At 37.9% G+C, this 26,204-nt stretch overlaps 2 protein-coding genes across 4 annotated transcripts; one reads left to right on the forward strand and one right to left on the reverse strand.

Moving 5' to 3' along the window:
- Window positions 1-304: 304 nt before the first annotated feature.
- LOC143886311 (transcription factor bHLH111-like) lies at window positions 305-4,482 on the reverse strand. Its single transcript, XM_077390253.1, has 7 exons — window positions 4,120-4,482; window positions 2,888-3,596; window positions 2,659-2,781; window positions 2,082-2,153; window positions 1,840-1,905; window positions 768-806; window positions 305-652 (listed from the first exon to the last, which is right to left on the reverse strand). Exons 1-7 carry the CDS (start codon window positions 4,410-4,412, stop codon window positions 482-484), a joined length of 1,473 nt encoding a protein of 490 aa, XP_077246368.1. The 5' UTR covers window positions 4,413-4,482; the 3' UTR covers window positions 305-481.
- Window positions 4,483-14,475: 9,993 nt separating this feature from the next.
- On the forward strand, window positions 14,476-25,452 carry LOC143886768 (O-fucosyltransferase family protein). Of its 3 annotated transcripts, none has more exons than XM_077390882.1 (6): window positions 14,476-14,810; window positions 14,939-15,030; window positions 15,175-15,245; window positions 15,368-15,456; window positions 15,549-15,770; window positions 24,593-25,452. In XM_077390882.1, the coding sequence occupies exons 1-6, from the start codon at window positions 14,686-14,688 to the stop codon at window positions 25,323-25,325; spliced, it is 1,332 nt and encodes a 443-aa protein (XP_077246997.1). In that variant the 5' UTR covers window positions 14,476-14,685; the 3' UTR covers window positions 25,326-25,452. The 3 variants fall into 3 exon arrangements, with proteins under 3 accessions (XP_077246997.1, XP_077246998.1, XP_077246999.1); XM_077390883.1 differs by having other exon boundaries at window positions 14,477-14,810; window positions 14,954-15,030; XM_077390884.1 differs by having other exon boundaries at window positions 14,763-14,810; window positions 15,142-15,245.
- Window positions 25,453-26,204: the final 752 nt, after the last annotated feature.

Below are 26,204 nucleotides of genomic sequence, written 5' to 3' on the forward strand. Positions count from 1 at the left end.
CATATAAGCATAGAAAGATCTTGAAAGATCTTATGATAATAAGAGAAATAACTAAATAAAGATTATCTGAATCTAAATTAGCATCCTAATAGATCCTAACTACTAGATATATAGCAGCCTAAAATATCCTAACTACTAAGTATATCAGATGTGGTAAGATCTAATCTTATTCTCTAAAATACCAAAGTAATTTATTCCAACCCAAGCGGGACCCGTCTAGGCACGTAACACGTCAAACCCTAGATGGACTGTTTGAGAGAGAGAGAGAGAGAGAGAGAGAGAGAGAGAGAGAGAGAGAGAGATGTGAGACTAGTTTACTCCAGGTTTCTTTTTCATTAAAGATGTAGTAAAAAGATCAGAATGAGCAAAGTCTCCTAGGAGAGTTACCTTCACTCTTCATATATTGTTAGCACATATATTCTTTTTCTCCATATACATGCTAACACAGATACATGAAATGACGAAAAAAAAGTTGGGTTTTTCATCTATACAAGCATCCTCTGTATGTTGGTGTCCAGTAATCCGATCCGGAATTGTCACGATAAACTTGTGGAGTACATGAAACAGGAACAAGGCAAAGTCCTTTGCTCTTCAGATCGAGCTTCCCCTCTGATTTATCCTTTCTCTCTAGCCCACCCCATGGTGTATGATCCTGTTGCAACAATACCAACTTTCTCAGCACATGTTCTTGCATTGAGTAAAAAAAAATCTAAGTATACATGTCTGAATTATGGGATAAATGAATACATAGAAGTTTCTAATCTTACCTTGTTTACACTTGCCTTCATGTATGGGTTGCTGAGTAGCTGCACAAGGGTAAAAATCTAAGACATTGTAAATTATTTTAGAGGAAAGAGTCGAAAGAGTAAAAACTGTCCTTCGTCTAATAGTACTACAACAACTGCTACGGTGTTGTTGCTGCTGCTATTTATGCAATTTTCAACATGTTGATCATCTTGTTTTTGTTTTCATTGCTACTACTACTGTTATTATTAGGGATTTGCTAGGCAATTTTGTGGATGGTTCACTTTTTGGAGGAGAGAACAGCCACCTCAGATGAATCAAATGAATAAGACAAAAGCCGCCACAAGGAGCCTGTTCTCTCATGCAAAAGTGAGCCGTGAAATGGCATTCTGTGAAATTGCCTAGCAAATCCCTATTGCAGAATGGCATTTTGATGCCTTTTGTGAAAGTCCCAAATCCCTTATTATTATTATTATTATTAGGCTAATGATGTCCCCACGACTATTGTTGGGACGAGTAGAAGTCACTCTTAAAACCTAGCTAGCTGTTAAGATGAGGGTGTCCAAGTCTTTATATATAAGCCTTTCCACATTCGTTCACTTTTTCAATGTGGGTGTCCCAGTCTTTATATATAAGCCCTTCCACATTATTCACCTTTTCAATGTGGGATCTTTGCTTCCGTGTGGAACCCTCCCAACAACTATATATGTTTAGACAACAGGACGAACTCACCTTGTTTTATATGTTTTAACCAGCTATCAAAGCCTAATACAATCTTCAAAAAGCTCTCAGAAGCCCATCAGAACATGTAAAATGAGGTGAGTTCGTCTTATTATTATTATGGAAAACACTTCCGAAACAAAACTCGTTTTGAAAATAATCAAGAAGCTGCCTTGTGTTTTTGTGTGCAATTGCGACGATAAAGGACTCCGTCTTTTTCTTTGACAAAACAAATTTCCTTTTTGCTAGCAACTCTTTATTATTATTATTATTATTATTATTATTTTGAATGGTATTATTATTATTATTATTGGATGATATTGTTGTTATTATTTTGTACTGCTACTAAAATGGGTAACATGTGCAATATATTACCTGCACTTGTTCTTGTAAGAACTTTATATACCCAATGGCTTCTAGTAGCACGGAGGCAGTATCTGTCTGAAAGAAATAAAACCATAAAAAATAAAAAATAAAAAATTCAGGGAGTTTCTTATTTGCTAAAATAGAAACTATGAGAATCTAGGAAATTAACCAGCACAATATGATTATTAGTCTGAAAGAGAAATTGTATATGTAATTCCAGCTTAAACTGCTTTCAAAATTATCAGATTTACCTTTCCAAAAGGCGACACAATTTGCTGCAAGGCAGTGATTCTTTCTCCCAACTTCACTTTGGGAACTTGCATCTGTAATTTTTATAGTTTCACAGATGGGTAAAAAAATTATAAATGCAGGGAAATAATGTAATTATGAATGTTTTAGAGATATGAGAAATGATTGTGTTGAAACTAATGATTTGGTTGCTAGCAAGGTTGTAATTTCTTAATACAAGAGATGAAGTAAATAGGACTATTTTTTTTAAACTTTTTGAGATGGGTTAGTCTTATTAAACCATGAAATGGGATGTGGGAGGTACTGTTATCTTTCCATTTATACTAGAAAACATTATTTTCTCATCAAGGATAAATTTCTAGTTCTCATAAATGCATGCTGATTTAGCCAAAAATGGAATATATGGGATGCATGGAGAAAAACAAGCTGAAAATTGAAGCAATAATTTGGTTTCATTATTTTGCTTCATGGAATGCATTCATAGTCTTCTAGTTTTGTTTTTGGAACTTGCTTGGATACATAAATTAATTCTTTTGTGATCAATATTAATTCTTTTTTGATCAATTTAATTCATCATACCTTGTTAGATGACACTGTAGAACTCTCATGCTTAGGCTTTTTGAAGGGTGTATCTGAACTTTCTTCAGACCTTTTCTTCTTTCCCTCACTTGCAATTCCTGTTCCTTTCCCATTTCCTCTTGTCTACATGCACCAAAAAAAATTAATTGTAAAAATGAAAATTTTCAAAAAATAATTAGCTCAATTAATTAAAAGAAAAAAGAAGAAGAAGAAAACTGATTTTGCTTACTGAAACAAGCACTAGCCCATTCTTCTTACTATCAGGTGAATTTGAACCTTTAAGAGGAAGCTTATTAGAGGCCTGACAATCCACCAATGGCTTGTTTAAACACCCAGCAAAAGAGATGTCTGAGAAATGCCTTGTATGAGGCCATGGCACATCTAACATTCTAAAGTAGCATGTGTTTTCTCCAGCAAATGAACTGTTGGGGCCCATGTGGTATCTAATAGGAGACCTTAAAAAAGGGACCTCAGAAGATTCCATGTCAAATTGTCGAGTCTCTCCTTTCGGATCGAGCCCATAAGATGGCAAGTAACCTGAATTAATTGGTGATGAATTAGGTGAGTCTTGCTTTAATTGTGAAATACCAGTCTCTGAGTACTTATCCATGGAAAAATTCAGAGACATATTACAAGCTGTGGGTGTAATTTGGCAATCGATCTGCGGCTCCGGCGGAGCGATTGACCAGTTGCCAACCAAATTAGACAAAGTAGTCAGTCTTGGATGTTCCATCAAACTCCCATCATGGCTGTGTAACTGTTTCTCCATGTTGTTGAAACATGTTGTGTTTGTGAATTCCCAACTGTTGTTCAATTTCTTTATGTAATCGCAAGCTGGTTCGAACATCTCCACTGTTAGATTTTTGGAAGACAGTGCTGAGAGGAAGTTCTCTCCGTCGTCCTGACCACTGTGTAAGTCTCTATTGGATCCAACACTTCTGCAAATTAATTCAAATCCATTGCTTAATTTCTCAAAGGAATTGGAGATTTTATATATATCCAACTTCATTTCTAGATTGTAAAGAACTTGTATTAAAAAACACATAAATATTATTTTGAAAGGCGACGATCAAAACATATATCATATCCTTCTCTCTTCAAGTAATTATTCTGTTGTTGGTTAGTTTTCCTATGGTAACTATAATTGAAGAAAACAAGGGACTAACTTAAACAATAAAAAAAATCCCTTCACAACAGAAACTAGACACATAACTCACTTGAAAGATTAAGATTAAATCATAAAAATCCTCTTTCATGCCACAAAAATCTGTTATAATTAAGTTTTTACACTAAAACAAAAGAAAGGGATTTCTTAGTTTTGGCTTATTTGGATTATAAAAGTACTCTATCTTGTGAACCTTTCTCTTTTTCACACACCCATTTAGGAATTTTTTGTTAGAATCTTTCTCTACTCAACTCAATTATTTACATGTTAACATGGGTTATGGATCAAAAACTTACAATAAGACTTGGTTCCATAGATGATTCTCTGATGCGGGCTCTGATAATTCCATCGCCAAAGCAGACTCTACAAATTCGTGCGGTGAACTGACAGTTAGGTTAGAGAGATTGGAGGCATTTGTGAATGCAGTTGAGATTGACATGTCTTCATCACAAGAGGAGTTGGAACTAGGATTTGAGGGGTGCCATGGGTTCATGTTAGTCCAAGAAGAGAAAGGGTTTCCATGGAGTTCACACCAGTCTGGTGTGGATAAAGAGGTTGCAATTGTACTTTCGGATCCTTCCTCTCCCATATGTGCTTAGGAAGTGTTTTAAGGTGGCTTGGTTTTGTGAGTTTTTTTCTTGCTTTGGTGGGGTGGGAATTTAAAGAGTATTTATCCGTTTGTGATGACGTACGGAGGTTAGGTTTAAATTATCAGGGGGGGACAACAGAATATGCAACTTTTTGCATTTTCCCACTAAGGTCGTGGGAGGTCGTGGGCAATAATTATAGGAAGGAGGGAAATGGGCCATGAAGGGCTGGGTTTTAGTGTTGAGGTTGTGGGTTTAGGAGGGTCTCTCTCTCTCACACACACACACGCACGCACACATACACCCATGCACCCACACACAGTTTTAGGGTTGTGGGTTTGTGTTGAAGTATAAATGATTAAATAACGCTACGTAATTGGTTGTTTCATATGGTATGAGAGCTAGTGCCTCACGGCAGGTCTTCTGTTGAAAACCCAACAACTCCTTGATATTAAAAATCCACGTGTACCGCCCACATAAGAAAACCAAAGAGGGGCAACACGTGAGAGGGAGTATTGAAGTATAAATGATTAAATAACACACTCTAAAAGCTTAAGCTTTTGAATCGGATTAATTGTTTGTTTCACACTTTTGGATGGTTTTATTTGTTGGCTCTCTCTCTCTCTCTCTCTCTCTCTCTCTCTCTCATGACCTAGGAAGTTTAGTATAACATGGTCACTCGTGCCATATGAAGTTTAGAATAACATATGCTTAAAAGTATACATGGCCAACCTAGGGAACAAACTAAGGAGACAGTGAAAACTACAGTGTTTGTTGGTGGAAACACTAGATTTGGCATTTTACTATCTCTAGCAAAAGCAAATATATATAGAGTAATTGCAAAGAGGGTTCATATCTAGTAATCCTTATTCTGATCATGTCTAGATTAACTTGCCTAGTATTATAGAATTGGCATCCTGAGAAAGCAAGAATATCCTCCCTGAGAACAAATTTGAGTCCCCTTTTTGGTTTGTCCGATGGCTTCTCGCCACGTGTCCAGTGTCTACGATATGATGACTACTGTAATGGCGACTGTCTGATTGAAAGCAAGAGTTTTATTGTAATGGAGCTTAGTTTGCTTTTTGAATTCGACGAAGAGAGGGGCATGGAAATGAACAATTTATACTAATCAATCTAATTTTGTGCCCTAAACTAAGAGGGTAAGCAAAATAAGACATGAAGGGTTTACAAATGATACTGTAGATGGCTTCCATAGAGACCTTAATATCCCATTTGCAAATAAGATTAACTTCAAATAGAGACCCTAATATCCCATTTGCAAACAGGACTTACTTCAAATAGTTTTATTTGAAAATAAGGGCTGAATACTATAGTATTCAAGTATGGGTGGTGTTGGTGGAATGGAGGATTCATGGATGCAAATGATGATATCCTGGGTCCACTTTTTCAAGAAATTCTAAAAATGGTCTCAAATACAATGTTGAAAATGCATGTGATGCAAAGGGTAAGAGATGTATCAATGAAATGGGCCGAATTAAATTCAGACTGAAAAAAAATTTGACATGTCTAAATGAAAATGAAAATGTCAAAATTATAAGTGTTTAGCTTTTACTATTCAAAAAAATGAAAATGTCAAAATGTGAACAACTTCATAGATGTCAACCAGTTGCACAGGTGAGATGATTTATCAATGCTTAGCCATTCATTAACTTCTTCATAACATATGCAATGCCAAATTAAGAAAAAAAAAATTTCCACCTCTTCGCAATGGCGATTGCGGGCATTTAGGAAAAGTATTTCACGGTATCCTTTGATGTTACACACACAAGCGCGCGCACGCACTCTGTGACAAGGCAATGCTCCTCAGTGTGAACTTAATTAATAATGTAAAACCATATTAGGAATGAGAATAATTGAGTTGTTGATGGTGATAATGGAGGGAGTCTAGAATCCAAATGATGAAAATCCTTTGAATGGCCCCAAACATGGTAGGTAAATGTAAGTGATACGAAAAAGGTAAGATGATAAGCCTATCAATTATCAATTAAATGTTGGAACAAATATATTTAAGTGTGCATATGAAAATGATGATGGATGTGGAGAAATTTCCTTCTTTAAGAACAGAACTTGGAATTACATAAATTAGGGGGGTTAAAGAGATTTCCTGTTTAGGGGCCCAACTTGCCAATGTTCTAGGCTGTTTAAGCTTAGATTTAGGTAGTTTTTATGCAATGCATTATAGTGTTAATGAGTAGCTAACTACGAATTGAATAGGAATTGGGGTTTTTTAAGCTTGGATTTGTCCTTTTGAACTTAATGAAAAGTAATCTCTAGTAACATCCTATATTAAGTATTAAGAGTAAGATCCTTGAGTAGTAAAACAGCTATTTTAGGACCAAATCTCAGACTGAAGAGTTTTCTTCATCCTTAAACCATAGTTTAGCAACTGACACACCACTAATTGGGGAAGTTTAAGGGGTGAACCATGTTGAGTGTTGTTATAATGGTTTGGATAAACTATATATGCCCCTTATTTGTCTATAGGGTGGAATACATGCCATCTGAAAAGCATCGACACATTGTCGTCTCGGGTTCGCTCAGTGCCACACCACAGTGGAACACCGCGTGCTTACATGATTGATTCTCCTCTCACTTCCAAGTCACATTATCCATTGAAGAACACTTGAGATTTGATGACTTGTAAAACTCTAGTACCTTTCAAGTATCGGTAACCAAGATGTAAATAATTATTAAAAACTTCAGTTAATCGGGTGATACACTAATCTATCTAAATCATATTTGTGACATATGTGTGGGCCCTATCTCATTCAAAAATGTTTGCAATCAACAGCCCACAAGTTCTTACACATGCACATCTTAATCAGTTTAATTAAGCTCTTAATAATCAAATGCTTTAGACTTAGCTTGACCTTTTGAGTTAGGAAAACCATGGTCTAGTTGGTGGGTGTTATTGGATGGTGGCTCTACCTCACACCCTTTATATATGTGACACCTACTTCCACTAGAATGTTTTTTCTTTTACAATTACAATCCCATTGGCCACTTTAGTGAAGTAGCCTTTTGGGCATTTCTTAGCCACTCTCTCACGCAGGTTTTTTTAGCCACATGAATCACATCCCTCTTGTGTTTTTAATGAATCAAGGAGCAAATGGAAAGCTAGCCCTAAAAATACGATATACAATTCATTAGTAAAAAGAGGTCGGTCACCTTTAGTTAGGTTTTAGGAGGAGCTTTTTCTTCCAATGGTGTATTTCTGACATGGGGGTGGCAATTTAATTTAGAGAAATGATCATGTGTATAAGATCTGCACCAAGTATTGGTGTATAACCCATGTCTACTTACTATGCAATCAATGGATTTTGATCTCAACCATCTGATCGATGGGTCGTCCCTTGGATGGGCTATAGCATAGAATTTGAGGCGGAGGACTAATAGAATACTTATACAATTGGGGCTCTACTAATAACGGCTTCGTAAATTTATAATCTCTTATATCTTATTGCTAAGATCTAGAACCGACATTTTTCTTATGCTGATAATTTATTTTACTCTCCTGTTTCTAATATTTAATTTAAAGATCTAGTGATATAAGATATAAGAGTACTTTCTTAAGAAACATTTAAAGTACATATATGTGAACAAAAATGTTCAAAGTACATACAATATGTACGTATATATATATATATATATATATATATATATATATATATATATATATATATATGAAACATCCTCCAATCTCTTTGGTTTAATTCGTTATGGTAAACATTTAAAACTTGATACACTAAAAATGGGGAGGGGGGCAATGGTAAAGTGTTGCACGAAGCAAGTGTCATGTGAACATGAGTAGAGAGCAAAGTGTGGGATGGGGGCACTTATCTGGCAATTAATACTCTAATACCTTATATAAAATGTGGCCATCAGAAATATTAATTATTAGAACCTCGATTGCAAACATTTGATTAAAGTTATGGCGAAAAGGCTTAGTCTATGTATGGTTAAGATCATTGCATATGTTGTGATTGGATGGTGGAGATCTTTATACATTGAGTTTCAGTGTGTTTCAACTTCAATGTACATATAGTTTATGCATAATATCATTCAATGTGTCTTAAGGACAATTGCTCGGCAATTTTGGGCCCGTGTTATTGAGACGTTGACATTAGAAAATCTAGTAGCGGTAAAAACAAAGGATGACGTGTTGATCAGACCGTATTACGTAATGGTGAGTTGATGGCGTGGACAGTTTAGAATCGTTCGTTCCTCTTGATTTATCGATTCCATGTAAGCATTACACAATAATGACATGGCAATCTTTTAAGATTTTCATCCATGTCATACAATCTGCTAATGACACGTCACCAAATCTCAATGGGTCCCATTTCTCTGGAAATCTGGAGATGCCAAGTGGGAGATTTTATAGACCACACTATAGGATGATCTAAACCGTCCATGTGATGGGCCATAATGTAAATAGATTTTGCCCAAAAAATCATTTCCATAGGTTGACCCTAGCCCTCAGATCTATAGAGGTTTCCATAATTTGTAGTTCATCTATAGATCGGAGGGCTGGGATCATCCGGGCACAACCTATTAATGCCATGGCCCATCAGTGGACGGTTTGGATCATCCTACAGTGTGATCCTTACAGTACATTTTGAAAAATAAGGGACTATAAGGGCAACTCCTGACTCATAGTTTAGTCCCAGCCTAATAGGAAAACGCAAAAAAGAAAGTCACTTTTACATTCCTTCCTAGAAGACAATTTTTTTATCCGAATAGAAAATCCATAAGCCAAGTTTAGGGCTCTCAAAGAAGGATAGATAAACCGTTGATTTTCATAGTACATTATCTTACACATGGGATATCTGTTCGAGATGGGACCAAGGCCACATGGATCACCTCATGATGTTCAGGAAGATCAACGGTCTTGATTTGACATACATGCCCCACTTGTAGTCGGGATGCAACTTGGGTCGGGCTCACCCTGATTTTGGGTAGGGTTGGGTTGGGTTGGGTTTGGTTAGGGGTGGGAAAAGCCACACCGATTTAATTTAGGGTTGGGTTAGGGTTGAGGCCTTACCAACCCGACTCGAACCCAACCCCATACTGTAATTTTACCTTAATTTTCTATGGGTTATTTTACTTTTCTATTTTGCCCAAGGTGAATCCAACCCGAACCAACTCAACCTGACCTGATTTCGGGTAGATGGTTTGAGTTAGAGTTGAGAGATTTAGAGGCAGGTTGGGCTAGGGTTGACCATCCTCAACCCTCAACCCGAGGCTTGGGTCGGGTTGGGTTAATGTTGAGGTAATGATATCTCGGGTTGGGTTAGGATTGGCCTCAGCCCGATCCAACCCGACCCGAGTTGCACCCCTAACTTGTAGGATCCACAAATTGCAATTTTGTCATTGACAGTAAAAGTGACTTTCTGCATGGTCGTTTTCTATCTTCTAAACATCATTTTCATGAGGGTGAATTATAGACCTAACTTTAATGCCTAAAACAAAGATTAATGACCACATTATCTAAGTTAAGTGGCTGCTATTGTCTCTTAAACCTTCTCACCTTTTTCCATAGAAAGAAGTTCAATTATTACTTGACAAGCGTCCAAGAAGAAATAAAATCAGGACACCTTTCTTAAAGTGCGTGAGATCGTGCAAATGCACGCGCCCTTGCAAAAGGTTTAATTTATTTAAACAAATAGAAAAGAACAGATTAATGCTCTACCTTTGTTTACTAAACACCGGCAACACTAGAAAAGAAAAACTAATCCATGTTGACCTTGTTTTGTTAATCACAAGTGCGTAGACTTGATTGATAACATTAAAAACAGAGTTTCAATCATGGATCAAACTTGGAATGATATTTCCACCCCCTTTTGTTTGTCTTTTCCTGGAAGGGACCATTTTTGGGAAAAGACAAACAAAAGGGAAAAAGAATGTAGCCATTTTTTGGGAAAGACAAGAGGGGGGTGGAAATATCAGCGATCCTTTGTTCTAATAATGCTGGTCTTGCTTTATTGAACTCTTTTTTATTGGCTGGTGGAATTTTTTTGAGAATTGTAACAGCCTTTAAAGCTAATTAAAAAGGTCTAAAGTGAAGAGAGGAGTGTCATTATTAAGAAGGGAAATGTGGGTAAGTAGATTAGGGGCAAGTAGTGTTTGGTTGGAACTTAATTACCTCGCAGAATAGTGGTAATTAGTAATGTTTGGTTGACTAATTACCACTTTTCTACGAGGTTGAGAGAGAGCATCGTTCTTATGAAATCGAAGCATAATTTCTTCTCTTTTTTTGTGGATTTTGGCTTGGATTTCATAGGGAGGAGACAGGGGCGTAGGCGCATCTAGCATAAGGGGGCCATGCCCACCGCGGCTAGCAAAATCTCTTTTATGTTTCATGGCGTGCACATGCATGCTTGGATAGTTTAATGGCCAGAGTAAAGTGTTGAAATTGGCATCCAATTCCGATTCTGCCGGACTCTGGGATTCAAAAAGTGAATGGAATCAGGTGGAAATGACACCGAAAGGAATTCAAGAAGGAAAATGTCAGAATCTATTTCTCGCCCCAAGAGACGATATTATGATTCTACCCCAATCAAAATGAAATTTTTATTACACTTTTTTAATTAATTTTGTCCATTCTGTTTCGGGGGAATTGGAATACAATGGTGATCCCAATTCCTGATTTGGACAATCCAAATGCAACCTAAATCATATTGACTAATGAGTAGTGAATCCCATGATGTGGTCCATAACTTTTACACATTTGGAGTGAAATAATGGGTATGTGTGACACTCTAAATGGTTTAACTTACATGTTTAATTAGTCCTCTTTAATCCATTCATGTCTTACGTACAAGCTTTTATTAGTCTAATAATATAATTAACAACACCTATAGGGAAATAGTTGAGAATATTATTTGTGACTCTTACTCCAATGGACAACTTGGATTTTGACATTTATAATGTGTTTTCATATAGGACAATTATATTACTATTAAGTAAGATCCCATTTCAAATACAAAATAATTAGGTTTCTTAGTGCTCCATTGGGAGGCCAAAAGGTCCTCTTATACTAGATGAGAGACAAGAGCCACACTTATCCCCAACATAGAGACCTTAGATGTGTCAAAAGACCATAGTATTTATTAGGGGAAGCTTTTTATCTTGTGTATAACAATGAAGCACTTATCCTAACTTTTTATGTTATATTTTCAACATGTTGGGAAGCATAAGCATTGGATGCTATGACATCAAATGCATTCTCTAATGTGAGGGATGCTTATGTGGGCCCATCTGTTTTGGACTTTTTTCTTTGTTGGTTTCTTACACCATTCATTGTCATTTGGGTAAAACAAAAGGAAAGCTCAAACTCATAGATCTCTACCTAAATATGCAAATGATGTTACTAAAATAAAGGATAGTATATCATGCACATAAAGTAGATTTGTTTTGCCCCAAATTTCAATTGCTCTTCACCAATAATTGTGAAATATGTCCTTGCAAAAGGGTTCATATTCTAATGTAGGGATGCATATGTGGGCCCATCTCTCTCTCTCTCTCTCTCTCTCTCTCTCTCTCTCTCTCTCTCTCTCTCTCTCTCTCTCTCTCTCTCTCTCTCTCTCTCTCAAAGCAAAGAAGGATAAGATTGAAACAAAGCATATACAATGGTAAAAAGCTCAAATAAAATAAAGAATTAGAGAAGTAAAAGACTTAAATTTATGTAAAACTTGAAACTACTTACCTCAAAGAAAGTGAATAGTGTGAGGTCATGTGTGGCTCCTCAGGTTTCTTGGGAAGGATTGATAACTTGAATATGGGAGCCTTGGAGAAGCCGTCGTGAAGCTTCCGTCCTCTCATCCTCGATGGAGAACATTCATGTATCTCCTTAAAATTATTGTCTCTCTTTCGTGTGCCTAAGCATGGAGGTTGGTGGCCTAGGAGCACAATTTAAAGAGTTAATAGGATTCTATGTCCTGCTTAGAAAGTGATCATAAGGGTATTAGGAGTGATTTTGAAGAATTGAAGGGCATGGATTGAATTAGATGAAACATAAGTTGGATTTTACTTGAAACTAAAGCTAGGGATTAAAACTAAAGCTTAAGCATTAGTTAGGGATTTCCTATATGTTGGATTTTAGTAGGAAAGGTTTTTGGAGAAGTTTGGTACAATTTCAACTTAAAATAATGAGCTTAAACTAAGTTTGTTACAGTCTGAATTCGATATTTTGTGAATTTCTGCTCTACAGGGGTGATCCGCTTTTAGGTTGAGTGAACACCTTTGGATTGGGATGATTGCCCCCAAGATGGGCTTATGACCTTCTCATAACAAAAAGTGATTTTTTAGAGCATCCTAGTCTATTTCCAACAGGCACAGAGTCTTCTTAACTCGACATCAGACAAATTTTATATGAAGATTTTAAGATAAGTACCCCGACAATAACCTATAATCGCCTACATATTGCTGTTATCAATCTTAAGGCCTTGAAAACTATTAAATTGTGATAAATAAACTAGGATTTTTGGAAAACAAAGTTGAAATAAGGGCGGCCCAGTGCACGAGGTTCCCGCGATTGTGGGGTCTGGGGATGGCTAGATGTACATAGCCTTACCTCTGCTTTGCAGAGAGGTTGTTTCCGTGACTCCCGTGACCACTAGGTCGCAATGGACCCAACAAGTTGAAATAACATTTTGTAAAATTCTGATGAAATATTTTTCCAATAGCAGTTTACAGAAGGTTTTGAAGGGCATTTTGAAATGGTATAAACTAAATTTTCAGATGACGGTTGATTAAGATACTTTTTGGCTCAAATTTCTAAGGCTATTCTAAAAAAAATAGGCTAATTTTTTGTAGGAAAGACTAAAGATCATTTAAAGATTCAAGAAAGAAATGGGCCCCTCTCGGTCTAGTTCCAACAGATGAATGATCGATTGGGTGTTCTGAGTGATGTCCTGTACCCACAGAGAGGATAAGGAACAACCAGAGTCGAAACTCCGAAAAAAAATCCTTCGACACTCAAGTAAGTAGAGGCAACACCCAAGTAAGTAGAGGCAACAGATAGAACTAAGCGCAATGGAAGGGAGTGCTCTTAAGTGACAAATTATACCATTGCTTAAGGACTTAGGGTCATTGGTTATAACTTGCCACTATCAAAGCAGTAGAGTGCGTAAAACACTTCATAAAGAGAAATTATATGATGCCTGACCGTGAGAATGTAAATGGCGGGTACAGACAAAACCTGCTGCCATGATTTTTGAACCAAAGAAAAGTAAGAAAAAGAGCTTTCTCTTGAATTAAAAATCAAGGGAGAGATGATTTTCTCTCTCCGCTCTTTATAATCTCACGGTTGGGCATTATATAAGTTCTCTCTTAAAATCCTTGATGGGGTCATGATCGAACGGACGAGATCTCCATCTAGAAAAGCGCCCTAACTTGCACATAGGGCTGCAACTCGAGCCGGGTTTTACCCGACCCGCATCGACCCGACCCGAAAATAGCCTGGGTTGGGTTCAGGTTTCGGGTCGAGCCGGGTTGAGCATTCAAAAGCCCGCATGAATCTCAGGTCGAGCCGGGTTTCAAGGGGCCCGACCCGACCCGAGTTACATAAGTTATAGTATGTACATTTTTTTCTATTGTTAGTTAAAAGTTAAAAGTGAAAACCCATGCACCCACTGTTATTGTATGTGAGTGTAATTTATGCTTCTATGAGTTGAGTTGATTCAAGTGTTTGATCCAGCATTGTTTGATTGTAATTACAGCTTTGTTTGATTGTAGCATTGTTTGATTCGAGTGTAATGTGAGTGTAATTACATCATTGTTTGATTCAAGTGTACTGTGAGTGTAATTTCTACTTCTATGAGTTGAGTTGCCTTGCCAAACAAGAATTTTCCTTAAAAATTGCGTCAACGTGAAAAAACCCGACCCGACCTGAGATTTATCATGGGTAGGGCCGGGTTTGGGAATCATGGGTTTTCCGAAAAAAAAAAAACCGGACCCGACCCGAGATATTTCTTGGGTAGGGTGGGGTTCTCCAAAACCCCACCCGCCCGACCCGAGTTGCAGCCCTACTTGCACATCTAGTTGTGCTGGTCCACTTTATCTACGGCCACGATCATCAAATACAGGGATGTGAAAACCCACTTTCGCTCCACTCTCCCAGTTTCAGACGGAAAAGAACAAAAACCCTAACCCTAATTCTTCTCTCTTTCATTTGATCTATCTATCTATCCCAATTTCAAATATATATCTGGTTCTAGGGTTTTGGAAAAACAAGGCAATGTTCGTAATCTCATGGCATTTTCTGTACACCCGTCCTTCACCATTCTCCTCGTTGTTTTCTCTCTGCTCCTGGCCGCGATTATCTTTTCGCCACCAACACCCTTTTTGAGGAATTTTTCACCACCGAATTCTCCAGGGTATGTAGAAACCCTAACCCTAACCAAAATTTGAATTCCTATTCTTTGGATCAATAACGCTAACCCTAACCAAAATTTGAATTCCTATTATTTGGATCAATAACGCTAACCCTAACCAACTAAAGCAGGTCTTTTGCGCGTAGAGAATCGATTATTTGGAACGCACGCAGAATCTTAGATTGGAGACCTTGCAAATGGTGGAATGACGGAGATCTAACTGGTCAGTGGAACGGTTTTTGAATCTAGGGTTAGGGTTAGGGTTATTAGCTTTTCCTTCTGAAGTTTGGTTTTGTTTTTTCGCCTGAATCTTTTTAAATTGGTTTCATTGCAGACAATTGCATTAGTTTTTGTTGAAATTATGCAGCTCTGCCGCTGAAGAGTAATGGGTATGTTCGAGTGGATTGCTATGGCGGGCTCAATCAGATGAGACGCGATGTAAGTTTTCATGGGATCTGTTTCTTTCTTTCTTTTTTGTTAGGGTTTTTGAATCTAGAGTTAGGGTTAGGGTTTGTGTTTCTTTTATTTGTTTAATAAGTGATTGATTGTGCTGATTGTAGTTATGCGATGGTGTTGGCATTGCTCGTTTGTTGAATGCTACTCTGGTTTTACCAAAATTTGAGGTTGCTGCGTATTGGAATGAATCAAGGTGTTTTTTTTATATCTTTTTTTGCTTTTTTTTAAATTTGGTTATGGGCATTGTTCTGTATTGGAAGTTGCTTGATATAAGTTTCGACCCAGTGGGTTTGCAGATGTCTTTGATGTGGACCACTTTATTCGAGAGATGGAAGGTTATGTCAAAGTTGTGAAAGAGTTACCAACAGAGATAGTGTCGAGAGAGCCCTTCCGGGTTGACTGTAGCAAACGCAAAGGGCAGTTTGATTATGTTGAAAGTGTTCTTCCTGCTCTGTTGGAACATCGCTACATTTCCATTACACCTGCAATGAGCCAAAGGAGGGATAGGTATTGTGCTGTGACGAGCTTTGAACTTTGTTTATCTGAAACTAATTGTAACTGTTCTTGTCTCATTGTAAACTTTTTAGGTTGTACTCATATTATCACTAGATATTAGTCATTAACGCTTGAGTTACTACTGTCAGGAAGTGTGCTTTATGTCTATTAATTCTGATTGTCTACTTCTATAGTCTGTAGTCCTCTCTCTTGAAATCTTGATAACGAGTTTCTATATCTTTGAAAATGTTGCAGAGAAGTACAAGTTTCTTTTGCCATGCGATGGAAGGATGTTGTCTCTTCCACACTATTAGTAAGCCTGTTGGAGACTTAGAGTTGTCAGTTAGAATCACTAGGCATGGATGCGCACACTAGGCTATCATCTTAGGAACCCTGAAAATGTCAATAGCTTCCCTATATGGGCATTTGTAACTAGAAATGACAAATGTGTCCAGCTAACTGATTCAACGTATTAGTAAGGGAAGTAATGGATCTCTTATTGATGTAGATTCCCCCTGTTAATAAGGGTCTTTCCTTTTCTTTACCTACTTGGATGTTTCAGTTCACTGAGTCTTAGAAGTCCAAAGAGTGCAAGCTAGCGATGGAGCTTTGATAGGTTTCTCGATTGGATATCCATGGATCACATATGGTATCTCACCATGACCTTTTGTCTGTGAAAGCGTCCTCCTCAACACTCTGCATCCATCCCCCGAAAAGTATATCAATGTGATAATCCACAATTGTGAGAGTGATAAGTTAGGTCTCCAATTGTGATGTTTGTCTCTGAGTTCCTCAACTTTATGTGGGACCTGATTTTGAGAAGGGTGAAGTAGCCGATGTAGTGGAACATGCAGTATTCATCTTCATGAGGTTGGTGGTTGGATTGTGCTATTTTGGGTGACTCATTCAATTATTCTCATTTATCTTTTGCCCCCTTTTATTGAAATTCCAAGGTTGGTGACCTAGGAAAAAAAAACTAAGACGATTGTGGAGAGAATGCCATAATTTCCAGCTGATTGAGGAAAAGCATAGTTTAGGCAGTTTTAAAGATTTAGGAAGGGGGAGAGGGGGGGGGGGTGGGGTGTTGTTTGCAGGGGTGCTTAGGCGGGGGTTAGGAACGCCACATAAGGTTAGAATCAGAATCTTAGCGTCAGCGTATGGTCTTAGCCAATAGTACCTCTTCCTCGTAATTGTCTATGTGGAAGTCTGAACCTTGGCCTAGAGCAATTGCGTTCTAATCACAAGCAATAAAGTGTATTCACCAGACATCAGCTAATTAAAGGAAAATTACACTGATGATTCTATGGAAATTCTGTAGACACCCCAATGCACAATTTATTGCATAATGTATGGTCCCTTTTGCATGGCAATAAAATGTATTCACCAAACATCAGCTAATTGAAGGAAAATTACACTGATGATTCTATGAAAATTCTGTAGAAACTCCAATGCACAATTTATTGCATAATGTATGGTCCCTTTGGCATGGAATCTCTCTTTTAAACCATTCCTATGTCTGTGCAGACTACAGAGATTCATAAATTTACTAATTAGAAGACTTCAAGAAGTGGTAATTTCATCCCTTGGAAACTCTGTAGTGAATTGCTTACGTATATGCCTTATTCTCTTGATTCTTTTGGCCATCTGGAAGGAATGAAAAGCTCCTGTCTTTTTCAGTACGTTTGTTTATTTGAGAGAGATGATTTGTAATGTGAGGATTAAGGTATTTGAGCAAGCATACAACAAATGATATTTTACTAGCATTTGATTTAATTTAGATATCTACTAAATCATTTGGTATTTGTACCAGTTATTTCCACCAGGATAGAAAGATATATAAGGCCCTAACTGAAATCTTTTTGTGCTTGAGGATGTCTAATATGTTGTTTTTTATGCCCCACAGTCCGAAAAAACCAGACTTTAAGGGGGGCAAGTGGTCTAGATATTTTCAGCCAACTAAAAGAAGCCTTTGAGATCTAGGGCCCAAATCCTTCTATCTATCTATCTATCTATCTATCTATCAAAGATGGTCCCTCAAAAACACACTTAAAACGTGAGTTATGACTCCTAAATCATCATTAAATGTCCTAAACACCGAAAACCACAACTTCTGGTAAACTTACTTAAAACATGAGTTATGACTCCTAAATCCTCATTGAATTTCATAAACACCTAAAATCACAACTTCTGGTCGTATGGATGCAATAGGGGGACCACCACGACCCTATCTTCTCGAGAATCCATACATCCATTATCGGTGTGTGGACAACTATCTCTCGAGCACTAGTTTAGGTTTGGCTTCAATAGAAAAATGGAGCACCTAATACACATCTTCATAGACCAAGAACTAGGAGATCACCCTTAGTGAAATAGAACATGAATTGGTGAGCTCCCAACCAGTGGGAAGAGAGTTGGATCTCGAAATGCATGCCTATTGAAGAATGAGCCGACGACTCATGGGCAGTGTCTTGGTTAAGGGGCCCACCATAGCCGTATCGAAAGCGAGTCTTCACAGGACAGTGAAAGCTTTCACACAAACCTATGGCAATGATTATCTCAAGATGTTTGCTCTTGTGGGCAAACTAAACTAAATTCCATACGAGTCATTTCTGTGAGTTGCACCTAACAGATCTTGGCCACTGCCTAAGCTTGATGTAAAAAAGGCTCCTCTTCATGTTACATCTACCCGTTGGCTAAATCAAACTCAGTTTTGATAAACTACTCATCGATAGAAAAATTGCACTATACGAGGAGCCTGTTATCCCCTTCCCTTAATCGTATTATTATGGAAGGAGGGAATTATACACAGAATCCCCATGTGATAGGTCAACCCCTGTTGTTGACTCCCCCCCATGCATGCCTCTCTCATGTAAGTTTAAGTTTGTTTGCTGCTTGAAATCCATAATCGTACTAATGCGCGCCTTACAATCTATACTAATAAGGGCATGGTAGGGAGCCTTGAACTTTTTAGTTGCCCCCTCATCAGTCTGAGTCCTTCCCCCATGATGGGTCAACAGTCAACTCCTTTGAATCAGAAAGAAAAGAATAACGGCGACTTCACTTTACTGAACGTCGACTTATCTGTCACGTAAAACTTCTATAGATGTTGAGAATAGATAGCTTATCCCCGATTGCCAAGTTATGCATTACAGTTCAAGCGCCTTATCGACAAGCAAAGAAAATTTCATTCATCTAACTCATATACCCGACTCTGCTTTCAGTCGAGTGTCTATCACCACGGTCGACTATTATGTCTAAAGACTCTATCCTTTCAGTTGAGCTAAAGAATCTTTCGCCGGTAAAGGTCTCTTATTTCGTTCGAGCTAAGGTTGTGGAAGAACTTAGTCGAAGAAAGTGAGATGTTAGTTATGAACGCCGATTGCAGTGACTACTAAGGAAAGGCTTTTTTCCCTTCTTCCCGGTCGTGTAGAAGCAAACTCTCCAAATTTATGACCAAGCTTTTGTTTTCTTACAACGAACAAAGAGTTTTTCCATTGTAATTTCGTATGGTGCAATCAACAAATTCCGGTGAAATTGAAGATGTATGCGACCAAATTTTGCTACTATTGAACTTTTCTAGGATAGATTCTTAACCAGTCTTTGACCATGTCTCTGGAATGATCTTTAGTATATATGGCACAAGGCGATTCCACATATTGAGGTTGGAGAGGGATCATGTGTTTTCACGTCCCACCGTAGTGCCCGTTTTGCTTTAATTTCTGTCAATAAGGTGTCGATCTCTGTGGCTCCATGTGTGGCACCATAGGCTGGGACATGCACATTTTTCCTTGGTGAAAAAATTGTCAGTTATCGTCTTCCTTCTTATGTTCATGATAAATAACCAAACTCTTTTTGTACTAGTTGCCCAGCTTACCAATAAGCGGCAAGCACACTATAAATCTTTCTTTTCTCTAAGCCGAGGACAAGGTTTTAAATTTCGGGTTTCGGTCAACGCCGAAACCGAAATTGGGTAAACTCGAAACGTTACAAAATTATACCGAAATTTCGAAATTTTGTTTTCCCTGAAATTTAGGTCCGAAATTTAAGAAAAATATCCAAAAAATCTGGATTTTATTCTTTATTTAATATTTTCCCAAAATCTCAGCCAAAATTACCGGTAATTTTGTACGAGATAAAATATTATTTTATTGGATTTCTTTTAGATTTCGTCCGAAATTTCAAAATTTCGGTTTTGGCGAGGAACGAAAAGCATTCCTAAACTGAAATTTAAAACCTTGGCCGAGGAGAAGAATATAATTCAACTCAAGAGAGGCAGTCCGATGTCCTCCTTCTTCAGTTATCCCTTTTTCCTATGGGTTGGACGGAGTGAAGAAAAGGCAAGACGATTCCACATATCGTGGTCGGAATGGGATCAGGTGCTTTTACGTCTCACTGTAGCGGGTTGTCTTAATTTTCTTCAATAAGGTGTCGGCCTCTATGTGGCACCGGGACATGGACATTTTTCCTTGGCGAAAAAATTGGCAATAGATCATCTCATTTCTTCTTTTGTTCGAGATAAACATCCGATCTCTTTTTGTACTAGCTGCCCAGCTTACCAATAGGTGGCAAGCACACTATAAATTTTCCCTTTTAAGCCGAAGAGAAGAATATAATTCAACTCAATAGGGGTGCTCCTTATTCTTTAGTTGTTATCTATTTTTCCTACGGGTTGGATGGAGTGGAAAAGAGGGCCCCAAAGGTGACCTACCGAATAGCTAGTTTGAGCCGTTAATAGATAAGGCGGCCCTTGTTGAGCTCATGGGGGTGGGCCACCAGCCTTTCTATTGGAGCTCACTACTGGTATCTCAAGTTCACCTCTTCGTCCTTACTAATAGGGGCATTGCACTCCCCCCTATTAGTAAGGTTATGCTAATAAAGCTAATTGGGAACCTCTGAATGTATTCTATTAAAGTGTAAACCACTTTTTTGACTCTATTACTTAGTTAGATGGTCAGATGCTGTCTCATGAGTATACTCCTGCTCATTGGATTGAGGATAAGATCGAAATTTCTTTTTCACTCTCTTTATAGTAAATATGTTGAGTTCAAGTGTTCAATTCACTATAAGAGGGAATCCGGGCCCGGCTGGCTTTGGTGGTGATGGGGGTGGGGTGTACTAAGGGATGAGAATGGGGTGGTTAGATGGGCATTCACGGGGCCTATTGCAGTTGCCGATTCGTCTGAGGTGGAAGTGTGGGCTGCCTTTCAAGGGATTAAATTATTGGGGGGTTTTGACCTTAATCGAATTGTGGTGGAAGGTGACTCACTTAATGTCATTCGGTGGTTATCCAGCTCTCACCATTTTCCTTGGCGGTTCGTAGATTTCTTCAACGAGATTTTGGACATTGTGGGATCTAATTTCATCTACTACCGTCACATAAGGATTTCGGCCAATGGATCGGCGGATAAATTGGCTAAAAGTGGAGTGCACTTGGAGTCTCTTGAGCTTTATGACTTTCTCCCCCTTGACCTTTTTAGCCTGTTTCGCTCTGTATATTATCTGTGTATTATTCTGTTCCTCCTTGTATTTCTTGACCATCTTGGTCTGTTTTAATGAAATTCTTAACCATTCAAAAAAAAAAAAAAAAATTCACTATAACAGGATGACCCTAATCTTGAATATGAACAGTAGAAAAATATGCTTCCAATCACAAGAATACCAGTTACGTACCTATCAGCCAAATGGGGATCCTTCTAGTTTTTTTCGGCTACTCCCCTTCACATTTGAAAGTACTCATGCCGAACCCAATTGGTGATCGTTGCCCTGGGAAAGACCCATGGAGTTCTCTCTCTCCTCCCTTTGCTTGAACTGGACTTTTCCGAAAAGGTGCTTTGCACTATATGCTGGCTTACCTGGTCAAGCTCTTGGCTAAAAAATATTCAAAGACAATCCTCGGGCCACTGAACTTCACTTTCAATAGCGTTTACGTGAACTATCGCTTACTCAACTAGCACAAAATTACTAAAGTAAATGGTGATGACAAGCCTGTTTTGAGGAAAGCCTTGCATGAGAGGCCCCCAAATATGGCACTTTTTGTTGGACTCGATCTTTTGGATGCTTTGGGGTCGTGCTATGGAGTTTTTTTGGGGAGTGATGATGTTTCTCTAGGCTGTGTTCCTAGATAGTAGGAAGGTAAGGTAGTTATTCGGCAGGATGGCAGTGTTTGGCTAGGTGGTCCTCACTGTAGCGGATGATTAGAAGATTTTCTTCTTTGATATTAACTGGTCTAGGAGTATGCTCCTGGCCATCCTTAATTGATTCTATGTATTGCAAGATTGGGACCTCTGGTCCCCCATGTAACGTTAATAGTATCAATAAAATTGTCACTTTTCCAAAAAATTTTTTACTGAAGTAGCTTTGCCGTTGCTACAATTTCATGGTCATTGCCACCAAGTCTCTTGCTCTTATTAAGCCCAGCCTTAGTATAAGTGGGTAGCGGCATTGGGTGGACGGTCTATCCATCCTCAAGTGGTATTACTAGCCATTCCGGAGGAGCAGTTGATTCAGCAATTTCTTGTCTTCATCTATCTGGTGTTTCATCCATTTTAGGTTCTATCAATTTTATAACAACTATCTCCAACATGTGTGACCCTGGAATGACTATGTGATCTCCAAGCTCAATTCCCTCATCAGCTCTGACAGGAAAATGGAGTGCCAAAAGCACGGTAGTCCTATACCCCCACTGTAATAAAAATTCCCTTGGATAACATGAAAGTCTCCCTACACACTGAATAGAGCATTTCTATGAATCACTTGTTTATTATTATTAATTTTTTTAATGGCATCACTTATTTATTTTTTGCCTGATTCATACAGTTAAGAGTATTGAAACTGCGTTCCCAATTTAAACCCCTCTAGATTTTTTAGAGGTTCTTTTTTTATTGAATCTTGACCTTCCATTATGGACTTCTTCCGTTTCCTCTTTAATGATGCTTGTCAAGCATTCAGCTAGAGTCTTCATCAAATGAGCTCAAAGAGCACCCCAACATACTACATTCATAAATCTAGTGATCCCTCTTTGGGTAAAGTGACAAACTGACTTCTCCATTTTCTCTCTTGACCCAGAAAACTTCAGGTCTTATTTTATAGACATGTTACTTTCCTGTCTTTCCCGTAGGAATCAACATCATGGTTAAGTTCCATCATAAGGTGCCTCTATTATCTGCGCAACCCGTTATGCTTGTTTCTGATATCCTTGACACCATTCTTTCTTCTACTTGCTATTATCTTGGGCATGTGTCCTATGATGAGGCTTAGTCTATTCAATGACTGTAATGCATTTCAAGGGCCCTTTAGAAATATATGACATGATCCAATGGACTTAGTTTGTCTGCTAACAGGCAAGAAATGAAGAAACCCATTGGTTGTAATTTGCAAATGGGTAATATTTAGTTAGAATGTGGAAGTCAGGAATTATATATGCCGTAGTTATTATGATCAGGCTAATGAACTTCCCAAAAGTGGGGACTTTATTTACTGCTCTCTTGTACCTTTAACATTTGGTTGCCGGAATTTTTTTGATTCTTGGGACTTTTGTGGAATTTCCGCAGGAAACCCACATTTGGTTGGTGGGCCCAAAATAATCCCAGGAACCAAAATAACCCCGCCCGAAACCCCAGGAAGGAAAAAAAAAAAAACTCCCAGGAATAAAAAATAAGCTTGTAGAAGATTTTTTTTTCTTCCCAACAGTTCAAGCAACCAAACAAAAGCATTTTTTTTCCCACCATAGTCCAGTCAACCAAACATGGGATTTTTATTTTACCGGGATACTTCCAGGGAGTTTTTTTTCCTACCAATCTCCCAGAAAGTTTTTTGTTCTAGAAAAATCCTAAGAACCAAAAAAATTCCGGCAACCAAACGGAGCATATGGTGACAACTGGGGTGTGTTTGCTTTTTGAAGGCTACTGAACTTTGCAAAAGTGGGGACTGTATTTACTGCTTTCTAGACCTTAAAATGATGACAAATTGTGCGTGTTTGCATGTGAAAGGGGTCCTTTGAACTAAGATGCAAAAGTGGGGACTGTATTTACTGCTTTCTAGACCTTAAAATGATGACAAATTGTGCGTGTTTGCATGTGAAAGGGGTCCTTTGAACTAAGATGCAAAAGTGGGGACTGTATTTACTGCTTTCTAGACCTTAAAATGATGACAAATTGTGCGTGTTTGCATGTGAAAGGGGTCCTTTGAACTAAGAACTTCCTCTAGACTATAGTTGCTGGTGATTTGTGCAATCGCATTGTGTTTATATTATACCTGGCTTCTTGAATCTGCAGCTACCTGTTCTCCTTTCTGGGCTGTTAGAGTTGTATTTTATATTTTAAATAAATCTATTAGTAACTGAACAAAGTGCAAGAAGCCTACATCTGGTTTTTCTATCTTTTCCGTCTATTTTAAATCATTTATATTTGCATCTTTTACGCCTTTAGAGTCTCTTTCACCAGTTAGGGAGGGTTGGAAGCCATGTTTCTTTTTCTTTATTGTTTTTAGCAAATTACCTTATGGAGCTAGTCTCGTGTTGCATGCTTTCCTGTTTTAAAGTATCCAAATGATTATGATACTGTCATTATACTAATGTTTTTCTTCTTTATTTGAGGTGTATTAGTGCAGATACCTAGTTTTCTAAACTTCAATCATGCTTCCTTCCCAATCATTAATATTTGCTTTCTTTAAGGCTCCTTCTAAACCTCAAACTTTTCCATTCAATAAAGAAAAATAATAAGAATTCTAGTCGACCAATCCTGATTCTAATCACTCTGTTCTGATGCATAGATATCCATGGGATCTTTCATCAAATTGCAAGTCATGCTTATGATCTATTTGTCTATGAAACGTAGGTATCCTTTATATGCAAAGGCTGCCCTTTGCCAAGCATGTTATAAAGCCCTACGCCTTACCAAATCCTTGGAGGACAAAGGCTTGGAGCTTCTAATCGCCATTCCCAAACCCTTCTTGTCCCTTCACCTCAGGTTTGAACCAGACATGGTAGCTTACAGTCAATGTGAATACTCAGGCCTCTCTCCTTCATCAATGGATGCTATCAATGCTACACGAGGGGATAGAAAACCATGGACAGGGGATGCTGCTCGTGCGTGGAGAAACCGTGGTAAGTGCCCTCTCACTCCAAGCGAAACCGCTTTAATTCTTCAAGCTGTTGGGATCCCCAAAAACACGACTATCTACTTAGCAGCCGGAGATGGTCTCTTGGAACTCGAGGGTTTTAAATCTGTTTACACAAACATATATACCAAATCTTCTCTTCTGAGCAGCGAGGACTTTGTGGGTATGCATGGGAACACTAAAGCTGCTCTGGATTACTATGTGTCTATCAACAGTGACATGTATATAGCGACATATTTTGGGAATATGGATAAGATGGTGGGTGCAATGAGAGCATTGAAAATGTTTTATAGAACTCTTTTCTTGAGCAGGAAGGCTTTTGCAGATTGTACTTCTAAACGATTGAAAGGGGAGGAGTTGGCTGAAGCTCTTTGGAAGGCTCATAGAGATGATTTTGTTATGGGCAAAGGTTCTGCTTTGCCTGATTGTTTTTGTGAGTTCAGGTTGTGATGGGCCTTATTCCTTTTTGGTACTGTGAATTTCATTATAGATCTTGATTCATGTATTTGACTTTGAAGGATCAAAATCTAGAATATTTTCACAATGGAATGAAAAATTTCCCTCCCAATTTGTTGAATTTACAAATTTTACGATGGGAAGTGTCAGGAATATCAGAAGGAATTTGCTAGGCAATTTCGCGGAAAGCCATTTCGCTGCTGGATTTTGCATGATAGAACATCCACCTAAGATGAATCAAATGAGTAAGACATAATTTGTCAAAAAGTCAACCTATGTGGCTGATCTCACATGCAAAAGCCAGCTGCCAAATTTCTTTCCGTGAAATTGCCTAGCAATTCCTTTAAAATAAAAAATAAAAAAAATTAGTGGGGCCATATTATTCTCTGAGTAGGACCTAAAAATTGGGGTGGGGATACGCGATGTCATAAAAAAAAAATGATTCTGTAAAAATAAAACAGGTAGGGAAAAATATGAGTTTAATATGGTATGGTAAAAAAAAAACGTAGTAAAAAAGCAGAAATACAAAAAAACACATGCGTTTAAAATTTAATAATTTACAAAATATAGTGGTGGTAAAGCTGGAAAGATGGCCAAATAAATGCGTTGAATGCGTTTTAAATGTGTTTAAAGCGTTTTCCTCAAAAAATAGGAGCTGTTTTTACTGTAAAAGTTATTAACAGATTAGACAGTAATTATTAACAGATTACTGTAAAAAATGGTTTGGATAATCGAATAATATGGGTCTCACAGTAATTTTTTTTTTAAAAATATATCAGCATGTACAATGGCATCATATAAAAACTATATGTTGTGCTTATTTAACCTTTGAGGGGCCACCCTACATGTGTTTTGTGATAAGTTGATTTGTGG

The sequence above is a fragment of the Tasmannia lanceolata genome, unplaced genomic scaffold (genome assembly GCF_043159265.1).
Source record: "Tasmannia lanceolata isolate RefF3 unplaced genomic scaffold, GAP_Taslan_0.1 ptg000011l, whole genome shotgun sequence".
Classification (NCBI taxonomy): Eukaryota; Viridiplantae; Streptophyta; class Magnoliopsida; order Canellales; family Winteraceae; genus Tasmannia; species Tasmannia lanceolata.